The sequence below is a fragment of the Varanus komodoensis genome, unplaced genomic scaffold, assembly GCF_004798865.1.
Source record: "Varanus komodoensis strain SLA01 unplaced genomic scaffold, ASM479886v1 scaffold10, whole genome shotgun sequence".
NCBI classification, from domain to species: Eukaryota; Metazoa; Chordata; class Lepidosauria; order Squamata; family Varanidae; genus Varanus; species Varanus komodoensis.
The window spans coordinates 4,059,012-4,084,983 of record NW_025335269.1 but is presented as its reverse complement, the minus strand read 5'-3'; the positions used below and the strand labels follow the sequence as shown (position 1 = coordinate 4,084,983).

At 40.8% G+C, this 25,972-nt stretch overlaps 1 protein-coding gene across 13 annotated transcripts in view; it reads right to left on the bottom strand.

Annotated features, from left to right (window-relative positions):
* Positions 1–25,972, bottom strand: part of INVS (inversin) — a 203,775-nt gene that overhangs the window by 43,431 nt on the left and 134,372 nt on the right. For 11 of the 13 annotated variants that reach the window (XR_006416889.1, XM_044452971.1, XM_044452988.1 and 8 more), the window contains 5 exons: positions 24,699–24,854; positions 21,039–21,268; positions 9,522–9,628; positions 1,894–1,983; positions 1,517–1,729 (listed from right to left, as the gene is read on the bottom strand). Coding sequence is in view for 12 of the 13 variants with exons in the window: in XM_044452971.1 (XP_044308906.1) it covers positions 1,517–1,729; positions 1,894–1,983; positions 9,522–9,628; positions 21,039–21,268; positions 24,699–24,854 (796 nt within the window). In the remaining variant the exon portion in view is untranslated. The remainder of the gene's footprint in view (positions 1–1,516; positions 1,730–1,893; positions 1,984–9,521; positions 9,629–21,038; positions 21,269–24,698; positions 24,855–25,972) is intronic. The other 2 variants (XM_044452993.1, XM_044453028.1) reach the window with 2 other exon arrangements.

Here is a 25,972-nt window from a genome sequence, read left to right as displayed (position 1 = left end):
GATGAGGAAGTACAAGGAAAGATAATCAAATTCACAGATGATACAAAACTGGGTGGAATAGCACACACCCTAGAAGACAGAATGAAGATCCAGGGAGATCTTGATTAACTTGAACACTGGGCTGAAACCAACAGAATGAAATTCAATAAAGACAAGTGCCAAGTCCTTCACCCAGGAAAAAGAAACCAAAGGCATCGACACAAGATAGGGAATACATGGCTCAACAGAACTGAACAAGAAAATGATGTTGGAGTATTTTTATTTATTTATTTAAAACGTTTATATGCTGTCACCACATGCCTTGGCATCTCGTGATGGCTCACAAATGTACAATTAAAAACAATAAAACAATACAAATTCCATAACATTATAGAAAAACAAAAACAAAACAGAACACAAAAAAGTGACTGTTAATGATAAAAGTATTAATTAAAATAACAATTAAATAAAAAGGTTTTAACCTGGAGTCGAAAAGAATATAAACTTGGCACCAGGAGTAATTGTGGACAATAGGCTAAACATGAGCCAACAATGTGATACAGCTGCCAAAAGGGCAAAATCTATTTTGGGATGCATTAACAGGATCACAAGTAATAGTAGTTCCTCCAGACTCCTCACTAGTCAGACCTCACCTGGAATACTGTGTCCAGTTCTGGGTACCAAGATTTAAGAAAGATGCAGGTAAATTAGAAAGGGTCCAGCAGAGGGCAACAAAAATAATCAAGGGTTTGGAAACACTACCCTATGAGGAAAGACTGAGAAAACTGGGAATGTTCAGCCTTGAGAAGACTGGGGCGGGGGGCATGATATCCCTCTATAAGTACCTCAAAGTCTGTCACAAAGAACAAGGTCAAGATCTCTTCTTGCTGATGCCAGAATGTAGGACACGGAATAATCCATTCAAGTTGCGGCAACCCAGATTCAGGCTGGACATCAGGAAAAGCTTCCTCACTGTCAGAGCAATTCAACAGTGAAACCAGTTGCCTAGAGATGTGGTGGGCTCTCCTACACTAGAAACATTCAAAAAGACACTGGACAGCCATCTGAGTGGGATGGTGTACATTGCTGTCCCACAACAGCAGGGGGTTGGACTTGATGGCCTTCATGGCCCCTTCCAACTCTTCTATTCTATGATTCTATGAAAACGTAGTAGATGCTATTTAGAACCAAATCTTATCCTCTTTGAATAGCCCTACCCTACAACTGTATTTGCATATTAGTCATGCTAGAGTAGGACAGAGAATTTAGATGTGGCATCTTGTATCATATTCTTTCTCTGTGTATAAAATACCATTTTCATATGTAAGAAAATATATTTGTAGAAAATAAAAATATTTTTAAAAGGAAGCAGCATATATAATTATCTAGAAATTCAACACATGGTAAGGACATGCTGTCTTTACTTGAAGCATCTCCTTCAATATAAAATGCCAGACTTTGTTAGCTATAATGGTATTGATATAACTCTGCTTTCAAAAAAGGATCTTTGTCTTTTATGCACACATGTCAGACTTACTTGGCAGCAGCATCTTTTCTCAGCTGTTCATGCTTCATTAGAAGATTTTTCCTATCTTGAAAAGTTTTTCTAACTTTATATCCTTTATAGACTGCCTGTATTTTAATGGCTGCAATGTCCTGAATGGCAGCTATGGACAACGCACTGTGCTCCAGCATGAACTGAATTACTTCATGGTGAGCTCCAAGCAAGGCATAATCAAGTGGAGTGTACCTAAAAATAACAAAACATTGGAAAAAATGAACCAATGACCAGAAGAGAAATTTTAATTCCTAAAATCAGTTTTCAAAATGGTGTAATGGTGCCCTTGCTCTGTTATATTTAGAATATACTATTAAATGTGCAACTGTGTTGAACAAGGCATTACTTGCACTTACAAGATGAAGAGTAGGAGAAAGCAGGCAGATAGAATGAGAGCCAGAGCCAAGGAATACTCATAAGTTCCTGTGGTCATTTCTCCTTTTTCCCTGCGGCAAGGAAGCACAAGGAGATGGAGCAAGAGCATGAGAAGCAGAGGCAACTGTTCTCTCCTTGCCAGACACATGGAACTAGGCAAGGACTGGAAAGATATTTCCAAAGGTCGCCACCTGTAGCAATAACTGGAACCAAGGGACATTCCATGCACAGAAACTTCAGTACATGTGCTCTATCATTAAGAGGGGAAAAAGTGAGCCTCTCCAAAGTAATATACTGCCCCATGCTGTATTTTATCACAGCCAAAATAAGAACTTCAGCCTCTCACAGTGCACAGACACCAACAACCATGGTGTACATCTAGAAGCCAAAATAGATATAATGGTACTGAACCTTAAATAATTGTTAGGGTATCGAGGACCATTAGATTTTTACCAGCCCCAATATTTTACAACTGGCTTACATGATTCACTTCCCAAAATATTCACAAATGAACATCATCATATTATTTTAAAACAGCAGGTTTAACCAAGATAAGAAGACAACTATATACTGATTTGCTTTATGCTGTAAAGTCTTGCTTGCATCATCAAACCTGGATTTATAAAAATAAATAAATCCAGAAATGCAAAGAGAAAAATTTCCAAGTTAAAAGAATCAACTTTATGCTGGGGCAATATATGCAAAAACTATTGACAAATCAATATATACCAGTCAAAATACAGTTTAAGCGAAGGATCAGATAGTTCAACAAATTGAAAAGTATTAGTTTTATAAAATCAAACAAGCAAACTTACATTCTATAAGAATGTCAGATAAATTGAAGATTTGAAACTTTGACAAGGAAAGGCTGGAACAGCAAGTACAGCTGTGATTTAAAGGCAGCATTCACACTGAAGGAGGTTACACCATAGCTAAAACTGCAGATAACAGATAATATGATGCTAATGGACACAGGAAGCAGCTTCTATTTAGCCAATCAGTAGCCAGAACATTCATGAAGAGCTACTCAATGAAGCTTTTTGAGTAGTGAGGAAGACATTCATAAGACTTCCCAACCAATCAAAAGGAACACAGTACACTGCGGAGTACATTGTGGCTAAAACTACTCATATCTGCTTCAATGTGCACTCTCAACTGAATGTAGCACTTACATGGGATGTGCCTGTAGTCATTCTTGCCACAACTACATGCATGAATTTCAGATGCTGCAGCCCAGGGAGGATGACGGGGTGTTTGGAGAGATGTAGCACAGCAACTATATGCTCGAACCTTTCCTGCCTGCACTGATAACATGCAGCTACGCGATGGGCAGGGTCCAAGAAGTGGTAGACACCCCACTGAGAGTGAGCAGTATTAGCCAGATTGAAAGTAGCATCTGGAGGATAACTTCTGGAAAAATCATTTCTAGATAATGTTATTCAGCTGCCAGTTAAATGGGCAATCTTTTGGGAAAGGTGCTCACATAAGTGGTACTGGTACTGGCCCTTCAGGGATCACAGCTTGTTTCCAAGCATAATTCAAAATTCACTTTAAACCTATAAAGGTGTATATGGCCTAGGATCAAATTATTTTCAAGACTACTTTCTTCCAGATGGACCTATCTTCATCTGAGATGCTTTCCTTTTTAAACCTGCCTTCTGGGGTTGGGATGTGTGCATCACTAGAGACAAAACATTCTCTGTGTGATAGCTTGCTTATAGAACTTTCTCTACTCATATTTTCCTAACACTGTTATTTGTGTCTTTTAGATGGCAAATTAAGTCTGCAATTAATTGATGGCAACTGATATCAAGCTGATATTACCTGCAGATGATTTCTGCTCCCTTCTAAACATTTTTGGTTATGTTATTTATAACTGTTGATATTTTATGTAGATGTAAACTAATTTTAAAGCCAGATTGAAGGCCAATGTAGTGGAAAGACAGGATAGAAATATTTTAAGTATTTTTTTGTTTTACTAAATTCTTTTACCCCATAAACCAGTGAACCTCATCTTTGCAACTTTATTCAGCACAGTATTAATGCTATCTCCACAATCTTCTAAACCAGGGTCCTCAAACTTTTTCGAAGGGGGTCAGTTGAAAGGCAGTGGCAGTGGGTCTGGGCATGGCAAGGTGAGGTGGCAAGCACGGGACTCGGCAGGCGCGGGACTGGCCGCCCCCTGGCTTGCATAATCAAAAGGCAGGCCAGATAAATGGGCATGGCAGGCCAGATCTGGCCCACGGGCCGTAGTATCTATGTTCTAAACCATCTAAATAGACTGCTGTACTGTCTGGATTGCGCCTCAATTAATTAGCCCATCCAACCCTTTATAGACTCTGAGCACCTCTCCATCCACAAACATTCCTGGATAAGATAAAAGGAGACTGCACCACAAAATCTCTCACTCTCTCTCTGTATACTTAATAATAAGCTATTTTCTGTACCCTTTAGAATCATTTTGTCAATATACAGGTAAAACCAATTAAACAAACTATAGCCTGTACCTAATCAATACATTCATACAAACATGGTACTGACCAGGCATGCCAGGCACAGATGCCTAGAGGCTAGAAGTTACTTGCCACAGTCAAAAGCAATTCATGTGATTCATCAGTTTGAACTGTTAATGTCAGTGCATGAGATGGTTAAATTGAAGTCTCTCTTGTTGGTAACCAGGAAGGATGCAATGCAGGAAAAGATAGAAGAAGAGAAACAAAACCCACCAAATTGGACTTGCCACATGGTGATTGGCTGTTAGGAAGATCAGAGTGTCTGAAACTGAAATGTCAATAGAAATGTAAGACAAAGAAGAAAGTGCAAAGTAATTTGAATGCCAAGATCCCAGATGTTTCAAAACAGCCCTTTCTGGAAAATACACTCTTTAAACATTTGCATTTACCTTTAAGTATTGCAGTTGACTAATAAAATTAATAGATTTTAAGATTCTAATCTAAGAAGTGACCATTTAAAGTTTCTCTCAGGGTAAGTCTTAACTGTATTTCTATCATTAAGCATATTAATGCTAGCTAAACAGTTTGCTTGAGAAGATATAACACTCATGACTGGATAGTTAAACCTTTTGTTGGCATGCTTTAATGTTAATTTTTGGATATTTATTTATTGCTTTATTCGAAAGCTCAGACACAGATATCAAGGAGCATCTGGACACATTACTGATTCATGCAAAACTAATGAATTCAAATAACTTTAAATAAAAACAGTAGCAATGGTTAACAAATGAGTTAAAATTTAAGGAATTCACTTCCTAAAAATAGGATTTCCAGAATGATTACAATGCAACACTCCTGTGTTTTTAATTGTTCAATAAAAGGAAGAATTGCAGCAGGTGTAATTTCTTATATCACAATGCCACATGGTAGTAAATGCCATAAATCAGTTCTGTTAACTACAAAGTCTTAAAATTAGTACCTCCTCCAAACATATGCCAAATTTTGTGCTCTTTTGTACCATGATTCCTAAGTTTTGTTCCACCAAAAGCATGAAAATGACATACAGTGGTGCCTCATACTTTGAACTTAATTTGTTTCAGGAGGCTGTTTGAACTCTGAATCGCTTGAAGTCTGAAGCAATTTTCCCATTAGAAATAATGGAAAGTGAATTAGTCCTTTCTCAGACCCTAAACAATACCCATTTTGGTAAACCTAAACAGCAAATACAGCCACCTAAAAGGAATTAAGTTCGAGGTTAAATGTGAGGTGAGACCAAAAAAAAATACAGTGAATGTTTAATAATTTTAAAAAATACAGTAAAACACACAATGCCATTAATCCCCCTCAAAATATTCCCTCTTGCTTTGAACACACTTACTGCTGTGCTCTCCTGCCTGTTTCAATGTCCTGAATTGATTCAGGTCAAGATGAATTGATTCAAGACAAATTGATTCAGGACATCAAGGCTTTTTTTTTTTTTATTTGGGTGCACAACTGATGACGTTTTCATTGCGACTGAATTTTTTTCACTTCACTCAGAGTTCAAAGTTAGATGCATCATTTGAACTGTGGAGCAATTTTATCTCATCTGTAATGTTCAAACTCTGAATTGTTTGAAGTTAGAGTCGATTAAACTATAAGCCACCACTATACTGTTAGTCAAATGCTAAAAATCCACATTCTCATACCTCTTCCAAACCTATGTTAACATTTTGTGCTATTTTCTGCCATAAAACTCAAGTTTTGTAAGGTGGGTTGTTGTTACCCACAAATGCTCGTGTTGATTTGTTAAAGTATGCAAACAAATGAAACAGTTATTATGGAAATCCACTAAACTCAGCAAGACTTAAGAGTAGAAGCACAAAACTTGGGATTGGTGGCACAACATGTTGACAAATGTTCGGAGGCGATATGAGAATGTGGAAATTTTCCAGCATTTGATGCATCAGTGCACAATTGTGAGTGGTGGCACAAAACTTGTGAACTAAGGTTATGTCACTGTCATGTTTTTGGTGGCGGCACAAAACTCAAGATTTGTGACACAAAACTGCATATAACTAGCATAAAGGTATGGTGTAGGTTTAGAGTTAATGTGGCAATGCTGTTGTTTATGTCTGTTAAGTAAGAACCCATATCACAACACAGGTGTGGGTGATGGCACTAAACTGACGGAAGATTCTGGCATATATTTGAAGGAAATACTAGTTCAGAGGGCTGGTAAATCTTCTATAACCACTGAAAGATAATCTACCAAGTTTATACCAAGAAACTGCACTAAGTACCTTCTTTAAAAACAAAGCTAACAACTCTATTAGTGCTGTTTCGGGTTGCTGAAACCTTAAAGTCTTGACTTCTTCAAGAAGACCAAATATCAACAACTAAAGCTGCACTCATGTAGAAAAAGTCTTAACTGCATCTGGTGCTGTGAATTCTATTAAAATGATTTTATTTAAGCAAAATAAACATATTAATGTCAAAAAGCAGCTTTTCTTTAGGAGTCTCTGTTCTTGATATAATCACATCAAGTATTTCTTTTGCATTTTAATGGTAATCACTGTAACCATCATTTTGGGGAACAGTATGTCTATGCACACCATTTCTGAGGAACTTGGGCAGAAGGGTACATTTGCATTCCTGTCCTCATTATGGGATCCAATAAGCAGCTTGGTAGGTCACCGTGTGAACAGAATGCTGGATCAGACTTGCTCTGCCCAAGCATGGCATTTCTTGCCAATGATAAAAACAACTAAACTCAAATTTGCAAGAGGAAGACTCTAGGTAGAACATCAGCCTGTGCAGTACGATTATTATTATAATACTGGATTAGGATCTCAGAGACTTGGGTCTGGTTGGTCAAACTTGGGTTGGTCAAACTTTTGGTCAGCTGTTACCTAACCTACACAGGATTGTAATGTGAATAAAATGGGGGGGGGGAATTATGCATAGTGTACTGAGTCTTAAGACTTGTTTATATAAAGGCCTGTATCTACTTAGTTTATGGCTGTTGAAAGCAGTTTGTGTGTTTATATTATAATTCTTAACTATTATGCTTTATTGGAAAGAGGCCACCTACTTGCTGATGCATCCAAATACAATGAAAAGTTAAGAAAATAGAAACCTGTGGTTAATAAATGACAAAATGGGCATTTGGACTGAATTCCCACACATAAAGAAAATTAAAGTTCCACCAACCCAAAACAGTTAACCTTCAGCACCATTGAATAACTCAGTTTTTTAAATGTAAAGAAAAGAAATGTAAAGAAAGCTGCCTTATGATGTGTCAGACACCTGGTCCACCTAGCCCAATATTGGTTACACTGACTGGAAGTAGCTCCCCAGGACTTCAGACAAGTGTCTTTACCACTTCTCCCTTCCTGGAGAAGACAGAAATTGAACCTGGGACCCTCTACATGCAAAGCATGCAGTCAAACACAAGGCAATTTCACCATGTGCTCAATATTGTCTGTAACAACTGAGTCAATTGCTATCGTTTGACATTTAATAAGAACTTGGGGGTTACCATCTAGACTTTAATCTGACCACTCAGATATTGATACAATCTGTTTGACTTGATATACAGAAGAATTGTACAAGTTGGAAGTCTATAAAATGAAACACGGACACTAGTTAAATAGACAGTTATCAGCCCTCTTTCTGCTTAAGCTTACTATGCCAGTAAAAGTTTTGCTTTTTGCATCCATTAATCATACCCCTGAGAAATATCTAAATTCTAGATATTATTGATAAGAGCAGTTCACTGTATGCTACTGTTATTTAGACAATATGCGAAATGCCTGGAAAGCATCACAGCAACAATGAATAATGAGATTAAAAAACAGACCTTAATTACATCAAATAGTACCTCACTTTGAAAATTAAGACACATTCAAGGAAGAATGTATTTCTTTCATTCAAATTAAAGAAATATTTGGGATATGAACTTAAAGGAATGTCTATGAATTAATGGTGCTCTTGTTCCTGTAATTCAGCATATCAAGGGACATATATTCTTTGTATGTTTGGAAAGAAAGAGCTGGCAAAAACTGAACTGCAACCTCCTTGCCAAATGGAAGTGCTAATGGAAGCATTTTTCTCTGGCAGCTCTCAGAATCCAAATAACAATGCTAATAGTAAAAAGTCTGTCATTCAAATAGAGATAGGCTTGTTGATTAAATCATATGAGTTTTAGTCAATTAATCAATTAAACCTGCATAAATTTGCATATGTGAACATCATTACAAAGGAAATCATTCATTGTTTTTAAATGATGTGTGTGTTACAGCAGACAGCATTTCAGAAAAAGCATTTCTCTTCTCTCCTACGTGGGATGGAATGTCTCTTAGTTACAATTGCACTTGCTATCTTCAGGTCTGAGAAGCAGTTGAATCACAAACAATAAACATTTACAAAATGTTGCCCTATCAATCAGGGCTCATTTTAATTTTTCTTTTTAATTGAATTTAAAAAAATATCCAATAAATTAAAGACTGCACTACTATTATCACCAAGCATTCTGCCACTTATGGGCAACAATGTGTGTGTGGACAACTTTCCTGGCACCTGCCCAACTTCTCACCACTAGTGATTTTTATTTTTAAATATTAAAAGCAAATTAACTAGGAAACTAGTATGCTGCAAAATAAAGTGCTACCATACAGCACCACCTTCATTTGGATTCAAAAGTGTGGCTTTGTCTTTAGCCTTCACCTCTAATTTTAACTGATTCTTAGCCTTCCAGATTAACCTTAGGAGAAATGAGTGTGTTGTGACTGGCTTTGCCTTCAGAGCAGTCACTTCCTGAGTAAATTTTCAGGAAGTATGCTTTCACTTTCTGTTCAGGTTACTTGCAGCTGTATGCTACATGGACTGTTCTGAATAGGCTTTACTTATTAAAGCTGTTGTCAGCTTTGCTCCTTTTCTGTCATTTTGTCCCTTGATGCTATATGAGTATTTCAATACTCATGTTGTAGATTGGGAGGGGGTCAGTGTTGAAAAGCTGGGAGAGAGAGGACTGCTGCTGAGTTCATAACCAAGTCAAAATTCATACTAGTAACTTCCTAAATTGTATTTCTGCAACAGCTAACTTAACTCATACTTAACAATCTGGGTAAAAGAAAGCCTCTAACAATAGTATAGATATTATTAATAAACTATACCTTTCTTCGTGGTTCTCCATATGATTGGGAAAGGCACCAAATCCCAGCAACAACTTTATAGCATCAAGGTAGCCATTGTTACATAACCAGTGTAATGCTGTCCTTCCCTATAATAATCATGGAAGACCAAAATTATCTAAGTTAATTACTGACATTCTGAAATTCCAGTGCTAATATGAAAAGGACCAGCATGCATATCATGCTATTTATAATATATAACACAGATACTGAAAAAAAAGAAAAAATAAGCTATTATCGCTTATGAATATATTTTAATAATTAGTTCAAGATTAATATATTTCTTATGAAGTGATAAAGGAAATTGTGGGAGAAACAGGCAGCTTAAAATGTTTTTAACCATCTTGAATCTAAAGTAATTTAAGATTTTACCCACATTATTCAAGCTGCACCAACCATATCCCCAGAATACTGGAAAGTGGAGAAAGAAAGATATGAAACCACCAGAGCTTTTCATACTAACTACAAATGATTATCACAAATCTGTGTGTACGCTGCAGCTATACAGAAAAAGCATCAAAGGTGATAGTCGGCAAAGGAATCTACTGGGAATGTCAACTTTTATTTTTAGAAAGTAGTCCCTAGACCTTCTAGGAACAAATACAGGGTTGCAATTTCAACACTTGCTGAAATTTCAGAAGTGAAACAGATAGCTGTGTAAGTCCTTCTGAGGTTTCTTGTTGTTGTTAGTTGCAAAGTCACGTCCGACCCATCACAAACCCATGGACAACATTCCTCCAGGCCTTCCTGTCCTCCACCATCCCCTGGAGTCCACTTAAGCTCACACCGACTGCTTCAGTGACTCCATCTAGCCAGTTCATTCTCTGCCATCCCCTTCTTCTTTTGCCATCAATTGTTCCCAGCATTAGGCTCTTTTCCAGTGAGTCCTTCCTTCTCATTAGGTGGCCAAAATATTTGAGTTTCATCTTCACTATCTGGCCTTCTAAAGAGTAGTCAGGGTTGATCTCCTTTAAGACTGACCGGTTTGATCTCCTTGCAGTCCAAGGGACTCTCATAAGTCTTCTCCAGCACCGCAATTCAAAGGCCTCACTTCTTTGGCGCTCAGCCTTCCATATGGTCCAGCTTTCACAGCCATACATTGCAACTGGGAAAACCATAGCCTTGACTATAGGCACTTTTGTTGGCAGGATGATGTCTCTGCTTTTTAGTATGCTGTCTAGATTTGCCAAAACTTTCCTCCCCAGGAGCGAGCATCTTTTAATTTCTTGGGTGGAGTCCGTCTGCAGTGATCTTGGAGTCCAGGAAAATAAAATCTGTCACTACCTTGCATATAATTCATTCTGTAATATTTGGTATTTGCATAATTCTGGATTTTGTAGTCCTTTACCTTTAGGACTACAAAAACCAGAATTATGCAAATACCAAATATTACAGAATGAGTTATGCACAAGTGGTTATTATCCTTTAACAGAAAATATTATGTTGTGATGCTCTCCATGACATATTATTAAGATGTTTTCTATCAGGTGGTACCCTTAAAATAAAATATATAAGTAATTAAGAACTTAATATAAATCTGCAATTGTATAAATGAAAATATTTACAAAAGATGTTGCTATTACATGCCATCAAGTTGTCTCTGACCCTATGAAAGCATTATCTCCAAAATGTCCTGTCCTTGATAACCCTGCTTAGCTCTTCAAAACTGTGGCTGTGGCTTTCTTTATGGAATCAAGGCATCATATAGGTAGCATTCCTTATTTTCTTCTGCCTTCAAATTTCCCTAGCACTACCATCTTCTCCAGTGAGGCATGACTTATCGCGATACGCCTGAAGTACCATTATCTCAATTTCATCATTTTCATTTTTAGGGAAAGTTCTGGGTTGATTTGAACTGAGACCCACTTGTTCATCTTATAAGTTCTGTTTACAGACTGAACAGCTAGGGAAATAAAATGCACCCTAGTCTAATGCTTTTGCCTGTAGGAAGCCATTTGGTTTTTCCATCCTGAGAAATACCCATTCTCTCAAGACCATCCATAAGTTTCAGGTGATTCATATAGTTAAAGGTTTTGTTGTACTCTATAAAGCATAGACTGATCTGAAATTCTTTGGTGTGCTCCAATAGCCAACATATACTTGAAATATGATCTTGAGTGCCTATTCCTTTTTGGAATCTGGCTTGAATGTCAGCTATTTCCTATTACATATGGGATAAAATTCTTTATTGCAACACCTTGAGCATCACTTTGCTTTTACGGGAAATTAATACAATGGTCCTAGAGTTGCTACACTCTAGCATCTGCTTTCTTGTGGATTGGAATGTATATAGAACATTTTCAGTCTTTGGCCCATTGTGTTGTTTTCTGTATTTGTTGGCACAGTCTTGTTAGGTTTTGGACCAATTCAGAGTCTGCAGCTTGGAACAGTTCTATTGTTCTTCCTTCTTCAAGTACTTTGTTCCTTTCAAGTGGTTTTAGAGCAGCTTTCACTTCATTTTAACATTGCAGATCCTTCACAGGATTCCTTTGAAGGAGTCTGTCATCTTTTCATTTCTTCTGTATAGTTCATCTGTATCTTGTTTTCATGTTATTTTAATTTTATCTTGGTCAGTTAGTAGATTCCTCAGTTTGTCTTTCAGCATTCCTAATCTAAATTTGAATTTCCCTTTGATTTCTTGGATTTTCTTTTTGTGTTTTTTTATAATAATTCCTTTTGGCTCATGATAGTTACTGAAACGTTGTGTTAAGTATTCAGATGCTACTTGTGTCACCGATTGTCTTTGTTTCTTGCCTGTTTGCACTGTTTTTTTTTGCGGGGGGTCATCCATGGGTAAGACATGACTTCACGACTAACAACACCACCAACAACTAATGTCTCTGGTTTCAGTCAACAGTTATTCCGGCTCATGGCCACTTGAGTTCAATAAAGTCAGGTTACTTACCTGTAACTGTTGTTCTTCGAGTGGTCATCTGTGCATAATGGGTACTGCGCCTGCGCAGTGCCTGTTGCCGGCCAGAATACCCAAGCTGCAACGGTTTTTGGTGGGAACTCCGCACCCCTCCCCCCTGGTGCTATACTAAGCAGAGCGCCCACCATTTTCCTCAGTCTCTGAAGACCACCAGATTGCCCCCTAGCAGAGCATGCCATCTAGTAGAGGAGGCAACAGAAAGAGACTACCATCCCGTCCCTCGACACCGAGTGGGGCTGGAGGGCGGATTGTGTGACTGCGCAGATAACCACTCGAAGAACGACAGTTACAGGTAAGTAACCTGACTTTCTTCATCATGGTCTCTGTGCATCACACATAATGGGAGATTAGTAAGCTTCACTCACCGGACGTGGGTCGGTGTTGTCAGTGAAGGATGGATGAAAGAACGGCCCGTCCAAAGGAGCAATCCTGTCTGGCCCAAACATCCAATCTGTAGTGTCTAGTAAAGGTACAGGCAGTTGTCCATGTAGTGACTTTACAAATGTCCAGCAGTGGGATGCCTGACGAGAAGGCCGAGGAGGCTGCCGTGGCCCTGGTAGAATGACCCCTGGGAGCAATGGGAAGCTCTATCTTGGCCAGTTGGTAAGCCAGTTCAATGGTTTGTACTATCCATTTCGATAGTCTTTGAGCAGAGAGAGGTGTGCCCTTATCAGGTTCAGAATATTTGACGAACAAACGTTTAGTTTTCCTGAAACTCTCTGTGCGTGACCGGTAGAAAGCTAGGCACCGTCGCACTTCAAGGGAATGAAGAGATTTCTCTATCGGGGTTGATGGGGATGGAAAAAATGCTGGAAGCACAATGTCCTGATTAACGTGAAATGCTGTGGCCACCTTGGGGAGAAACGCCAGATCTGTACGCAGAACTACCTTCTCCTTATGGAAGTTCAGGTATGGTGGGTCCACACGGAGTGCGGAAAGTTCGCTTGCCCTCCTCGCTGAGGTTATGGCAACCAAGAAGGCTACTTTCCAAGATAGCAATCTCAAATCTGTTGTTGCAAGGGGTTCGAAAGGAGCTTTGGTAAGTGCATGTAGAACTACAGATGTCAGTATCGATGGACAGATCAGAGCATGGAGATTTTGCACTCCCTTAAGGAAGCGTTGGATGAGCGCATGGGAAAACACGGATGAACCCAACAGAGGGCCGCGGAAATGTGACATAGCTGCAATGTAGACCTTGATAGAGTTGGGTTTGAGTCCAGACTGATGCAGAGAAAGCAAAAAGGAAAGGATGTTATCGATGGAAGCTGATTACAGAGTAAAATGGTTAGCTTCCGCAAATGTAGTGAAACGTTTCCACTTCATCTCATACGATCGATGAGTGGATGGTCGAAGGGCGGACTGCAAAATGAACTCAATTTTCTGTAGGGATGATGTAGGTTCAGAGGAGAGTCTAGTGAGGTCCCACAGAACCGACTGACACTCTGACGTCAAAACTGAGGTATTTTGCCGAAGTATGTGAGGGTAGGCAGAGGCAGTTAGTGCAGGAGCCATGCGGTGAACTTGAGAGTGTTGAGGTCAGGGTGAAGAATCGTCCCTCTCCCCTGTGTGATCAGGTGAGGGATTCATGGCAAACGGAAGAAGGTGGGTCTTGATAGCCTGAGAGTGGTCAAGAACCAGGGTTGATGGGGCCACCATGGTGTAATGAGGATGACCCGTGCTCGGTCCTGGCCAGCCTTCCCCAGGGTATGGGTGATCAACGGAATCGGTGGAAAGGCATACAGGAATGAATTCGACCAAATCACCATCAAGGCGTCCCCTAGTGAGTTCAGACCCATTCCCGCCCTGGAGCAGTAGGTCATGTATTTCAAATCTGAAGCTGTTGCAAACAGATCTAGTGTCGGGGTGCCCCACCAGGTGAACAAGTCTCTGCAAACTTGGTTGTCCAGTTCCCACTCGTGGGTTGACAACATCTTTCTGCTCAGGGTGTCTGCTTCTTGGTTGTGTATTGCTGCCAGATGGATTGGCGTGAGCGAAATCCCTCTGGGGATACACCAGTCCCAAATCTGAATGGATAGCTGAGCCAGCGGTACCGATTTTGTACCGCCCTGTTTATTCAGGTAAAAAACTGTAACTGTGTTGTCGGAGGCTACCTGTACCGATTGGTTCTGTAAAGTGGGTTCGAACAATCGGAGTGCCTTGAAAACCGCCAGCAACTCAAGAAAATTGATGTGATTGGACCTCTCGTGTGCTTGTCAGGTGCCCTGTGTTCGTAGGTTGGACCAGTGCGCTCCCCAACCCATGAGAGACGCGTCGGTATGGAGCGAGATGGAGGGTTGTCGCTGGTGAAATGGAACACCAACGGTGAGATTGTCTGGGTTCATCCACCAAGTCAGTGTCTGTCGAACTGAAGCGGGAGGAAGAAGAAGCTGCCTTGGAGAGTCACGGATGGACTGGAACACTGAATTGAACCACAACTGGAGTGGCCACATTCATAGTCTGGCATTTGGGACAACTACAATTGTTGATGCCATATGGCCCAACAGTTTTTGGATAAGCAGGGCCCAGACTTGGCCGCCTCTCTGGACCCGACGGGCCACAGAACAGAGTCTGTCCATATGCGTCCGTGGTAGAAATGCCTGTGCTTGGACCGAACTGAGTTGCACTCCAATGAACTCGATGACCTGTGAAGGAGTGAGACAGGATTTTTCGGTATTAATAAGGAGCCCCAAGTCCTCCAGGAGGGTGCAAATAATGTCAACGTCTGTACTAAGTCGGTTCCGAGAGGGGGAGATAAGCCAATCGTCCAAATATGGATAAATTTGAATACCTCGTTGACGAAGGTGAGCACATATCGGAGCCATACACTTTGTAAATACCCTGGGGGCTGTGGCAAGTCTGAAGGGCAGGACATTATATTCAAAAATGTCAGAGCCAACTGTGAATCGGAGAAATCTCCTATAAAACGGGTGGATACCAATATGGAAATAGGCATCCTTCAAATCAATGGATGCAAACCAATCTTCTCTCTCTAGCAGGGGGAGGATATTTTGCAAGGTAGTCATACAGAATTTCTTAGTTGTAATAAAGGCATTGACACCCCTTGAGTATGGGGCGTAAGCCACCATCTCTCTTCGGTACAGTGAAATATCTCAAGTAGAAACTGCAAGGTCCGTCAGAATGGGAGACTCTACGGATCACTCCCTTCTGAAGTAACTGGGATACTTCTTCTCTAAGAATTTCCGATGGGGCGGTGTATAGCATCAGACCCAAAGGAGGGATGACGTCGAACTCAATTCTATATCCAAATTCAACTATGGAAAGGACCCATTTGTCAGATGTGATGGTCTCCCAAAGAGGGAGTCGGCTTTGCAGCCGGCCCCCATAGGGAGGGGGGAGGGGTGTAGGAGAGAAAGGATCGGTTTGCGGTGACCGTCAACACTGCCTCTTATCAGCGGGTTTGTGGCGGCGGCCCTGTTGATATTGGGCAGCGGGTTGAGTACGGTTCCGCTGCTGTCGCTGGGGGAATTGCTGATGTGGTTGGTAACGGTGATATGGTTGGTACCTAGGGAATTGAGATTGATGCCACTTATGATGGTTCAAGCCCGGGATCTCCATCTTCCTGGCGGTAGCCCGAGCATTATAAATGTGCTTGAGCTTGTGGTCTGTCCGATCTTGGAAAAGGCCCGATCCGTTGAACGGCATCCCCTTGATTCTTCTCTTGGTTTCTTCCAGAAAGTTACATGATCTTAGCCAGGCATGCCTTTGGAGAGTGACAGAGCCAACTAGAGCGCAGGAATCGCAGTCGATATGATGGTGGGCTGTGGTGAGCTGTTGTATCGCGAGCTGCATGGCCTCTCGTATAAAGACTCGGGCCAGGTCTCATTGTTGCTCTGGGATGGACGAGGTAATTGAATCCAGCCGCTGCATCAGAAAATACTGATACCTCGCCATCGTCACCTCATAGTTAGAGATCCTCAAGCCCAGTCCCATAGCCACGTAAATTCGCTGCACCATTAGGTTGATTTTCCTTCCCTCCTTGTCCCTAGGGGCCGAGTGCTCCCTGTTATCTCGTCCCTGGGATGATTCGATCACGACAGAGTTGGGCTTTGGGTGTTTCAAAAGAAAGGGAATGTCCTGCTCTTTGACTTTGTACATGGACTCATACCTCTGAGATGTTGATTGAGGTTGATCGGGAGGTTGTAATCAACAGGATAGTAATAGTGGAGGATTGTTCCTTGTGGACAATATCGTAAAAATTGTCTTTATTAACGTTGGGTTGGTGCTCAACCTCGATCTCCAAGGCTCTTGTTAAGTGGCCCATAAGCTTGCCGAAAGTAGCATATGACTCTTCGGGCGACCCAGGTCCCTGGGTGGAAATGACTGCCGCAGGAGATGTGGAACAATCGTCTGAGTCCTCAGAGTCTGAGTCATATGGGTAAGGTGGACTCGAGGATGACTGTGCCGGAGGAGGATGGTGAGAGGTCGTTGGCGCTGAAGTAGAAGGGGCTTCCACCCTTGTCTGTCGGGATCGACAGCCATATTACCTTGGCATGTAGTAGCCATATGGGGGTGGTCCCCAATATTGAGGCTGTGAGGCTTTTGGCCCTTCAAATGGCATCGGGATCCATGATCTGGCAGATTGTCCCAATAAGTGGTGATGCTGGTTGGGTTTGACCACTGTGGTCCTCCTAGTTGCCTCCAGGGAGGATGGCATTGCAGTTGGAGAGCGGGTTGGTTGATGGCATGGCAAAGACCTTGGAGGAGAGTCGCAGATCTCTCCATCCAACATCAACCCATGAATGACCGGTTCAGGTGGATGGAGCATAGTTGAGACCGCAGGCTCGATCCTTTGTGGTGATCCGGGCGGCGTGACCTGCATCAACTCTCTCGGTGTCATTGTCGAGGGTGTTGGGACCGATGGTGCTGTCTGGACTGACAAGGCGGTTGAATCTGAATCCCTTCGTGATTCCGGAGCGGGCCTATGTTTTCTGCTGGTCTTGCCCGACTTATCCTTTTTGGCCTTCTTCGAGACCGACGGATCCCCATGGTCAGAATGCTTCCACTTCTCCTTTTGTTTGAGTAAGGAGTGGGAGGAGCGAGAGGTCTTCTCAGAAGCAACTCCCCCGGATGGTCAGGGGGAGGTCACCATGGAAAGGCCGGCCAACAGGGTGAGCGGCGAGCTCGTAAGAGGCTAGTAGGCCCTGATCCCAAAGGATCTTCCTCAGCCTATTCTCTCGGTTCTTCCTGGCCTGTTTGGTGAAGGCCTGGCAATGCCCACACTTGTCGGTGTGATGCCCCTCTCCTAAGCAGAGGAGGCAGAGCTCGTGTGGGTCCACTGGGGACATTTTAGCTCCGCATTTCAAACACTTTCGATATGCCGCACACTGAGCCATTGAAAAGATTGAAAGAGGAATAGTAAAGGTAAGAGGAAAAGAGAGATACTAACTCTCTCTCTCTCTCTTTTAGGAAAGTAAGGAGGAAAGAAGTAACCAGGAAATAAGGGGAAATAACTTGGACTGAACTGGGAAACAATTAGAGAAACAACTAGAGAAACAACCAGTAAGTACGAGAAGACAAGGTAATGGCTCGAGGCAATGCGATCAGTGGTTGAAAGAAGACTGAGGAAAATGGCGGGCGCTCTGCCTTATATAGCACCAGGGGGAAGGGGTACGGAGTTCCCGCCAAAAACCGTTGCAGCTTGGGTATTCTGGCTGGCAACAGGCACTGTGCAGGCACAGTACCCATTATGTGTGATGCACAGAGACCACAATGAAGAATGCAAATCTGTTCATTATGTGGACTAAAAATTCCTTAGGAATGTTATTTAAATTGTATTTTGGTGCTATGTGTCTGTTAGTGATTCTTTTCAGCTTTATTCTAATATTTGAAATTAAGTGTTCATTATCACTACCACAATCTGGTCTTCTTTTGGAAATGAGAATACAAATTCCCCATCTTTTATTTCCAATTACATAGTCCGTTTGATTTCTGTACTGGTCATCTGCTGATTTCCATCTGTGAAGACATCTGATTGGCTACCTGAAGTATGTATTTTGTTGGCTTCATAGAGTTGTATAAGTCATTCTGCTACTTCATTTTTACTCCCTCGGCTAAATTCTCCCTAAACACTAGATTTTGCTTTGTTTCCTATTTTTGTTATTCAAGTCACCTGTGATTGTCAGCATGTCTTGTTTTGGTGTGTTATCAGTTTCGTCTTGGACACCTGCATAAAAGTTTCTGATTTTTTCCTTCTGTTTTTGGAGTATACACTTGAATGATAGTTGATAGTTTTTCTCAAAATTCTGATTGGTATTATTTAATCAGACTTATGGCTCCTTACTGCCTGTGCTACAAAAACACATGTCTTTTTATTAAGTATGATTAATAAAGGTGTACTATAGCTCCAAGAAATTATTAAGAGAGGTACTATACCTCCAAAGTGAAAAGCTTCTGATTTTTTAAAAATACAATTTTTAAATGGGGCGGGGGGAGTTCATACAGACTGGGTGCATCTTTCCCCCAATTCTATTGAGCAGTCTCAAATGTTCCTGGTTATACACAGGTATGGACAAATATGACCTGTGAATGCTATAATCACTCATAAGACCAGCAGCAAGTCTTGTGATAGTGTATGGTATACATGTTAATTGAGGGCAGTGAGAATTCATTACAGGATTACCCTAGTTAAGACAGCAACTGAATTCTTGTTAGGATTACACTTTTAATGACATCCATATATTGAGAATAACATGAAGACCAGGTCTCTCAAACAGTGCTAAGAAAAACCAACAATGACACTGATATGAATTCAACATACTTTTAAACCATGGGTCCTCAAACTACGGCCCGCAGGCTGGATCTGGCCCACCATGCTCATTTATCCAACCCTCCTCAGAGGTTTTGGACATGCTTGGAGAAAACGATCTCCGAGCAAGTCCAAAAGCTCCGAGCCAGCACAGGCGTTCTTTGAAACTGAGCAGAGAGCTGGTGCATGCACCAAATTGCAACAGCTCAATTGCCCATGCACTGGTCCCCCCCCCCCCCAATGGCATGCATATACAGAGTGGGAATACGGAGCAGGAAACAGAAGAGAGAAGGGTGGAAGAGAGAGATGAAGATGAAGACACTAAAAAAGGATTGAAGGTAAGAAAAATCTAACTTTTAAAATCTATTTTTAACTATGTGAGCCACATCCCTGGGCTGCGGGCCTTCTCCAAGTAAACTGCGGCCGCCTCACTGACCCTGGGGCAGACAGGCTGAGGTGGAGTGGCTTACTCAGAGAAAGCTTACTCAGAGAAAGCCATGGGGCTCCCGTGCCTCCACTACGGTGGAGAAAGCTTACTTGGAGAAAGCCGCAGGGCTCCAGCACCTTTTCCGTGGCTTTCTCTGCGTAAGTCACTGCCGCCTTGCCAAGTCCAGGGCGGACAGGCTGAGGCAGAGCAGCTTACTCGGAGAAAGCCGCAGAGGAGAAAGGTTACTCGGAGAAAGCCGCGGGGTTTTTTAACTTTTTAATTAATTTTTAAAATGTTAATTTTTAAATTTAATTTTTTCATGTGCAGTGTGCATAGGAATTCGTTCATTTTTTCCCAAACTATAGTCCGGCCCCACAACAGTGTGAGGGACAATGAACTGGCCCCCTGTTGAAAAAGTCTGAGAACACCTGTTCTAAACTATAGCTAAGTTTATACGAATAAACCAAACCTCCCCCTGTCCTCACATGCTTTGTCCTCTTTCTCCAGTGCAGTCTCAGTAAGTTCAGAAGCTTCTGTTCTGAATTAAGCGTAAATTGTTGTATCATTCAAATGGTAGTTAATCTGAATACCCTCTTCACTGGGGTTCACAAACCTGTGACTCATCTCATCATGCTAAACCAGAATGAGAAACCACCAGTCCACAGGCCAGATACTTTCCTCTGGCCCCAGGGCCTTTACTTCTTGTCTTCTCCAGAGGGAGGTGTGTCTTTTCCTCCCTAACCAGCAAAGGAAAACAGCAAATTAAAGGTGTGGGTGTGAATGTTTAGGAGGCAGTAATGCTTTTGCAGTCCACTATGGTCCCTGTTTGGATTAAGGGGTACATGTTTATAATTTGCATTAAGAAAAAGATGCTCCAGAAAAAAGAACAATTTGCTCCAATGGAAGTTTCCCCACACAATGTCAATTGTCAATATGCGTTTGAGAACCATCTGATCTGGACTAAGGCTGCAGAAGGTTGATGCTGTTTTCACCCATATCAGGCTCAGCACTGCATTGGAAAAAATATCTGCACCCATATCTGCACTGGAAAAAAGTGGTCCATTAGAATGAATAAAAGATTGTTTCTTAACATAAACTAAAATGAAATGTGTGTTGGAGGAGGAATATATGTGTGCAAGAAAAGACACAGGAAGACATGACTGAAATACAGATTAGCACTTGTAGTTCTTGCCCTAACCACAGCTGTAAGGAGCCTCCAATTCATTATTCCCAAGCATTTGTGACCCTCAAGAACCCACCTCTGTGCTAAGCCATGGTTGACCAATGCAGCCATAATAATATAGTTGATAAGCACCCTGAGCAGAAATTTGTGCTTGACCACATCATAAAAACATGCATTAAGGAGATACATACCTCTTTATCTTGAATATTTGGATCTGCATTATTCTCCAAAAGCACCACCATACAATTAATGTAGCCCCCATAAGCAGCACATTGTAGTGGAGTTCTGCCTGCATAATCCTGCACATTGGGGTTGATTTTATTTTCTATCAGTATTTGGCAAACATCTGTGTTTCCTCCCAAAGCTGCCCAGTGTAAGGGAGAGTGACCATCTTGGTCCACCAAATCAACTCTTGCTCCTCCTGAAACGATAACAGATGCTTCATCTCACTGCTTGCCACTTGATTTCATCAGTAGCTTATCAAGCCAATACACAGACAGGTAATAGTCTAAAGGGTATATATCACAATTTCCTAGCAGCACTTGGGAAATATAACTATTTAGTATAAGCAGGAACTTGGTACACCTTAACCAAGTAAACAAAAATTGAACTATTATGGTTTTATTCTGTTGGCTTATGCTACATAATCATACTTATTTACCATAGTACAATAATGCACACTGCAATTATTTCAGCCAAGAGGGAGATTCCCAACAGCTGTAACATCCTGCCTATAGTAACATGGGCAAGATATCCTGAAGAGAAATCCAAAGCAGGGAAACACCAAAGTCTCTTATGAAGGAGGTTAACTGTTAAGGACCATTATTTAGGCATATATCTTCATTATCTCTTGCTAGTTACCTATATTTGAATAATAAGGGCACTAGAAGAGGAAAATCCAATTCACTGAGATCTAGCAATCTGAGATTTCAACCTGTCTGGAGTGTTGCTCACCTGATAAGAATGAGTACACAGGCAACCTGTTTTATTACACTCTATAAATGGTACTACTGTCTGCTCTTGTGAGGAAAAAAGATTGAAGGGATCAGGAATCTTTTGTCTACCAGTCTAGTCCTCAGGTGCTGTCTGAGTTCTCTCTTCTTTGCACTGAGTTATCATTAGCTAATAAAGCCTATGGATAACACGAGGGCAGTATATAAGACAAATGCATGACAAAGAATCCAGGATCTTCTGTACTTCACTTCTATAAAATGGGCCCTATTTAAAAATGGGATCCCAATACATCCAAATATATCTTGGGAAAAATAATCTCAGCATACCAATTAGAAATCTGCATTTTGGGAAAAATGATCAATTAACAAGAGGGAGAAACTTTATAGGGCTTCAATAGACAAAAACAGTAATTATTATTGTTATAAGAAAACTAGTTGCCAAAATAGATCCAGCCACAACTATTACCATGGATCTAGTTCACATGATATAACAACCCAGTGTGGCTCCTTAAGCTATCTGAACCCAGACTGCTTCCCAGAGGCAGCTTACATTTTGGCAGCAAGTCACCTTGACAACTTATTAGTTCTTCTAGAGATTGCTTGACCCACAGTGGTTTATCATGTCGTCCATAACTTCCAATTTCATTGTGGGGTATGGTGATCAGCTACCAAGCCATTTAACAAGAGCAGCAACAATGTTTGCCACTCCTGGCAATCTCACATGTGCTGCCACCAGTTCTCTCCACAGATGCCAGAGCAGCACTTTGGAGCAAGCATCACTGCTCACTACTGTTTTAAGTGCTGAAATGACAGTTAAAGTTGAAAAGCATTGTTAATGTGGTAATGAAGGGTTACCAAAGAAGGTGTACCAAAAGTGTGTGGGGGATGCTATCTCCCTCTTACAATGTTATCCTCCTGATTTCAAGTGCCTTTCTTGAGTTCAGGAAAGTCTCCAAAAGAGAAAGATATTAACTTTTCCACTCTTTGCTGCTCCTTTTCAGAGCAGTTAGCGCAGGTGCAGAAAGTTCTCCTTTTACATCCAAACACTTAAGTTGGCTCATATTTCTCCTGAGGAGGTGTATGCTCCTCCTCACTTTACTTGCCAGCTGTTAAATGTGCGTATGTCTTTCTTTTTTGTTTTGTTCTGTTTTAAAACTGTTAGGGAATCATATCACTCCCAGTAGTAAATGTTCTAAAAAGAAGTCAAGGAAGGAAAAGAATTACTTTTTCCCTTTTCTGGAGTAGCTGGAGGCTTGGAAGAGTTAAAAAATGGAGAATTGTCAGTTCAACAGTTAACATCAAGAGGATTCTGTTGTTACAGGGAAGATATTGCTCCTCTTTCCTTTTAGTGACCTTCTTTTGTCACTTTTGTTGACCAAATGATTAATGTCTTAGTGTGTGTATGCCCAAAATATACAACAGGGGCAGGTTTTCCTTTAAAGGACTTTTTCTTGAGAATAATTGGCTACCAATGAATTGTTCCAGATGGCACACCTGAGCAGTCCTCAGTTGGCCCTTTTATACATTGATCATTAAAGAGTTACACGTAACACAGTTAACACTTTCCAATAAGTTACAGAAGTAAAAAGTTACAATGGCATGAACTTTCTCACTTGTATAATAAAGATCCTGCTTTGAAGGAGATGGGAGGATGCAGTACTATTACATAAGAGGTGGAAGATGGGCTGGGGTGGTGTGAATTGCCCTTTGTTTGAGCTGTTGTTATCTGTCAAGTGTCAACTAGCTTTCTCTGGAACGGTACTTGGTCCGTGTCACCTACATTTCAAGGATGCACACATGCTCAATTCTAGAAAAGAGGGTTCTTCTCAGGCTTGGTTGTGTGTCCATAATTGCATGAGTTAACTAATGAAAGGTTTACCTATCAGTTTGTGCATCACTTTCCCTCCAACTTATCAGTGATTTTTAATTGATAATGCGGCAATTGGTGCCTGGCAACTGTGCATGAATTAGCCTATATACAGCCTCATCTTGTCAATCGCTTTGTCTTTTACCTATTCCACTTCACGGCTCCCATTCACAACTTAAATAAACAAGGACCAGGCAAGACTACACAAATCAGACAGCAGCATGAGTACAGTTGCAAAAGCCCAACAACATAATTAAAAATATAGCACAAGGACAATTTTCAGGGAGTAGAACTATGCAGTTTTCAGGGACTGGAAAAAAGAAAATAGACCATAACTGAACTTTTGTGAGACTCCAAAAACCCCACAAAAATGGTACTGGGTAAGAAAGGTAGTGATCATAGCAAGGAGGGGGAAACAAGATGGGTTCTGTCATGAAGAGAACTGGAATACATGCCAGAACTGGCTGGAGGACTGAGGAGAAGGAGGGGGTGAACAACCCACAATAACCCTAAATGTCTGTGAGGCATATCATGGCTTGTTCAGTGAACACTGTAGGTCAATTGCAGGTGATCTGTCAGTGTGCTGACTGAGTTTCTCTGCTTTAAAACTAGTCAACTGATAGTTTGCTTGGTTATGCAAGGCCCATCACATTAAATCTCAGCATTTATATTGAAAGCTGTAAGCAATTCAATTGATTAAATTATGCACAATGTCTCAAATTGTTTTCAGTCTATATGGATAGCTTACTACCCTGAGAATAATTGTCAATCTGGGGCAAATATCTCTATTTACTACAGATTTTTTAAAGTCTTTTTTTCAAATTTCTTAAAATATGTTTTGCAGAAGTAAGACCTTCTAAATTCATTTCTGAGATAGTATTAGGAAAAGCTTGGTGCAAAATACACTTTTCTGCTATTATCATTCAGTGTAGCTATTAGACAGTACTGTCTGTCATTACTGCTCATTCATTTCATAAAACTGAAGACAGCAGTGTTTTAATGAAAAACTTCATGACTTTGCCACAGCTGACCTTTAATGAGAGTCTGTATCACTTCTTTATGTCCCATCTCACAGGCACGGAAAAGGGGAGTGTGTTTCATTACGTCAGTCGCATCTACCTGGGCCTCATGTTTTAGCAGCAATTGCACGGTGCTGACATGGCCAGAAAGGGCAGCAGCATGTAATGCTGAAAGATGACAAAAAGGGAACGTACAGATTTAAGGACAGCAATTAGAATGATGAACAGAGCACAACTTAAACCACACAGCAATACATAAAACAAACAGCAAGATGAGGAGCTGACTCCACCAGCTGAATCCTATTTTTACTCTGAAATTAGTATTAAGGAGCATACAATTCCTTATCTTACTTCATTTTGTTGTTATTTAAAAAGGTGAACTTTTTCAATGTTGGCATGGACTCAAGTGGTGGACACATTATAAATAAAAAGATTCATGGTTAAGGTTTAAGCATGTTCAAACTTTTCTTCTTCTTCCAAAAAACTCTTGTCCAATTGCTTTGTTCTTCTGCAGTTTATAACTGGCCCCAGCAGAGACACTCTTTCTTCATAGAGCTGTTTTCATCAACTGAGCAATCATAGATTTCCCCTTGGTAAAGAGTACCAATTTTGATATAGGGAGCAAATCTTTCTTAGATTTATTAGTCTTGATTATCTCATCATTCAAAATATAATAATACAATAATCATCAACAAAATTCTGCTGTGGAGTAATAGTTTAATTTTATTCAAGCAATGTGTACAGACTGTGAGCTGCTAATGCTATCCTAGATGAAGTTCACTAATTGATGGAACAGCTAAAGTTATGTTGGTAAAAATGAGTCCATGAGGTGGGTGGTTGTACAGAACGAAGTCTACCAAACAAGAATGTTACTTCCCACTGGATGGAACTTGGCTTTGTATTCTGACTCCACTCAGCACTTAAGATTTTAATTTCCTGCATTGCGCTCCTGAAGCACTACTCAGCCAATTTACATGCGAGGTGTTTACAACAATACAGTTAAATAAAGGAGCTGCTTGTCAGTATGGCCTAGTTCTTACTCCCTCCATAATTCATTTTGACGCAGGCATCTTGCTTCCAAATCTCTTTTCCGTATTTTCTCATAACCCAAATTTTCTTGAAGGGAGTCACAATGACTGAAGAGATTCTTCAGCCAGCTGGTCACAATGGAGCCTTGTTCCACTGACACTTAGATCCCTCTCCATTGTATACAGTCAGTGACGGCAAAGCTATAAAGCTGCCCCTGTGTTGCTCCTACGACAGCGATCTCTGAGCAAAGCAGAATT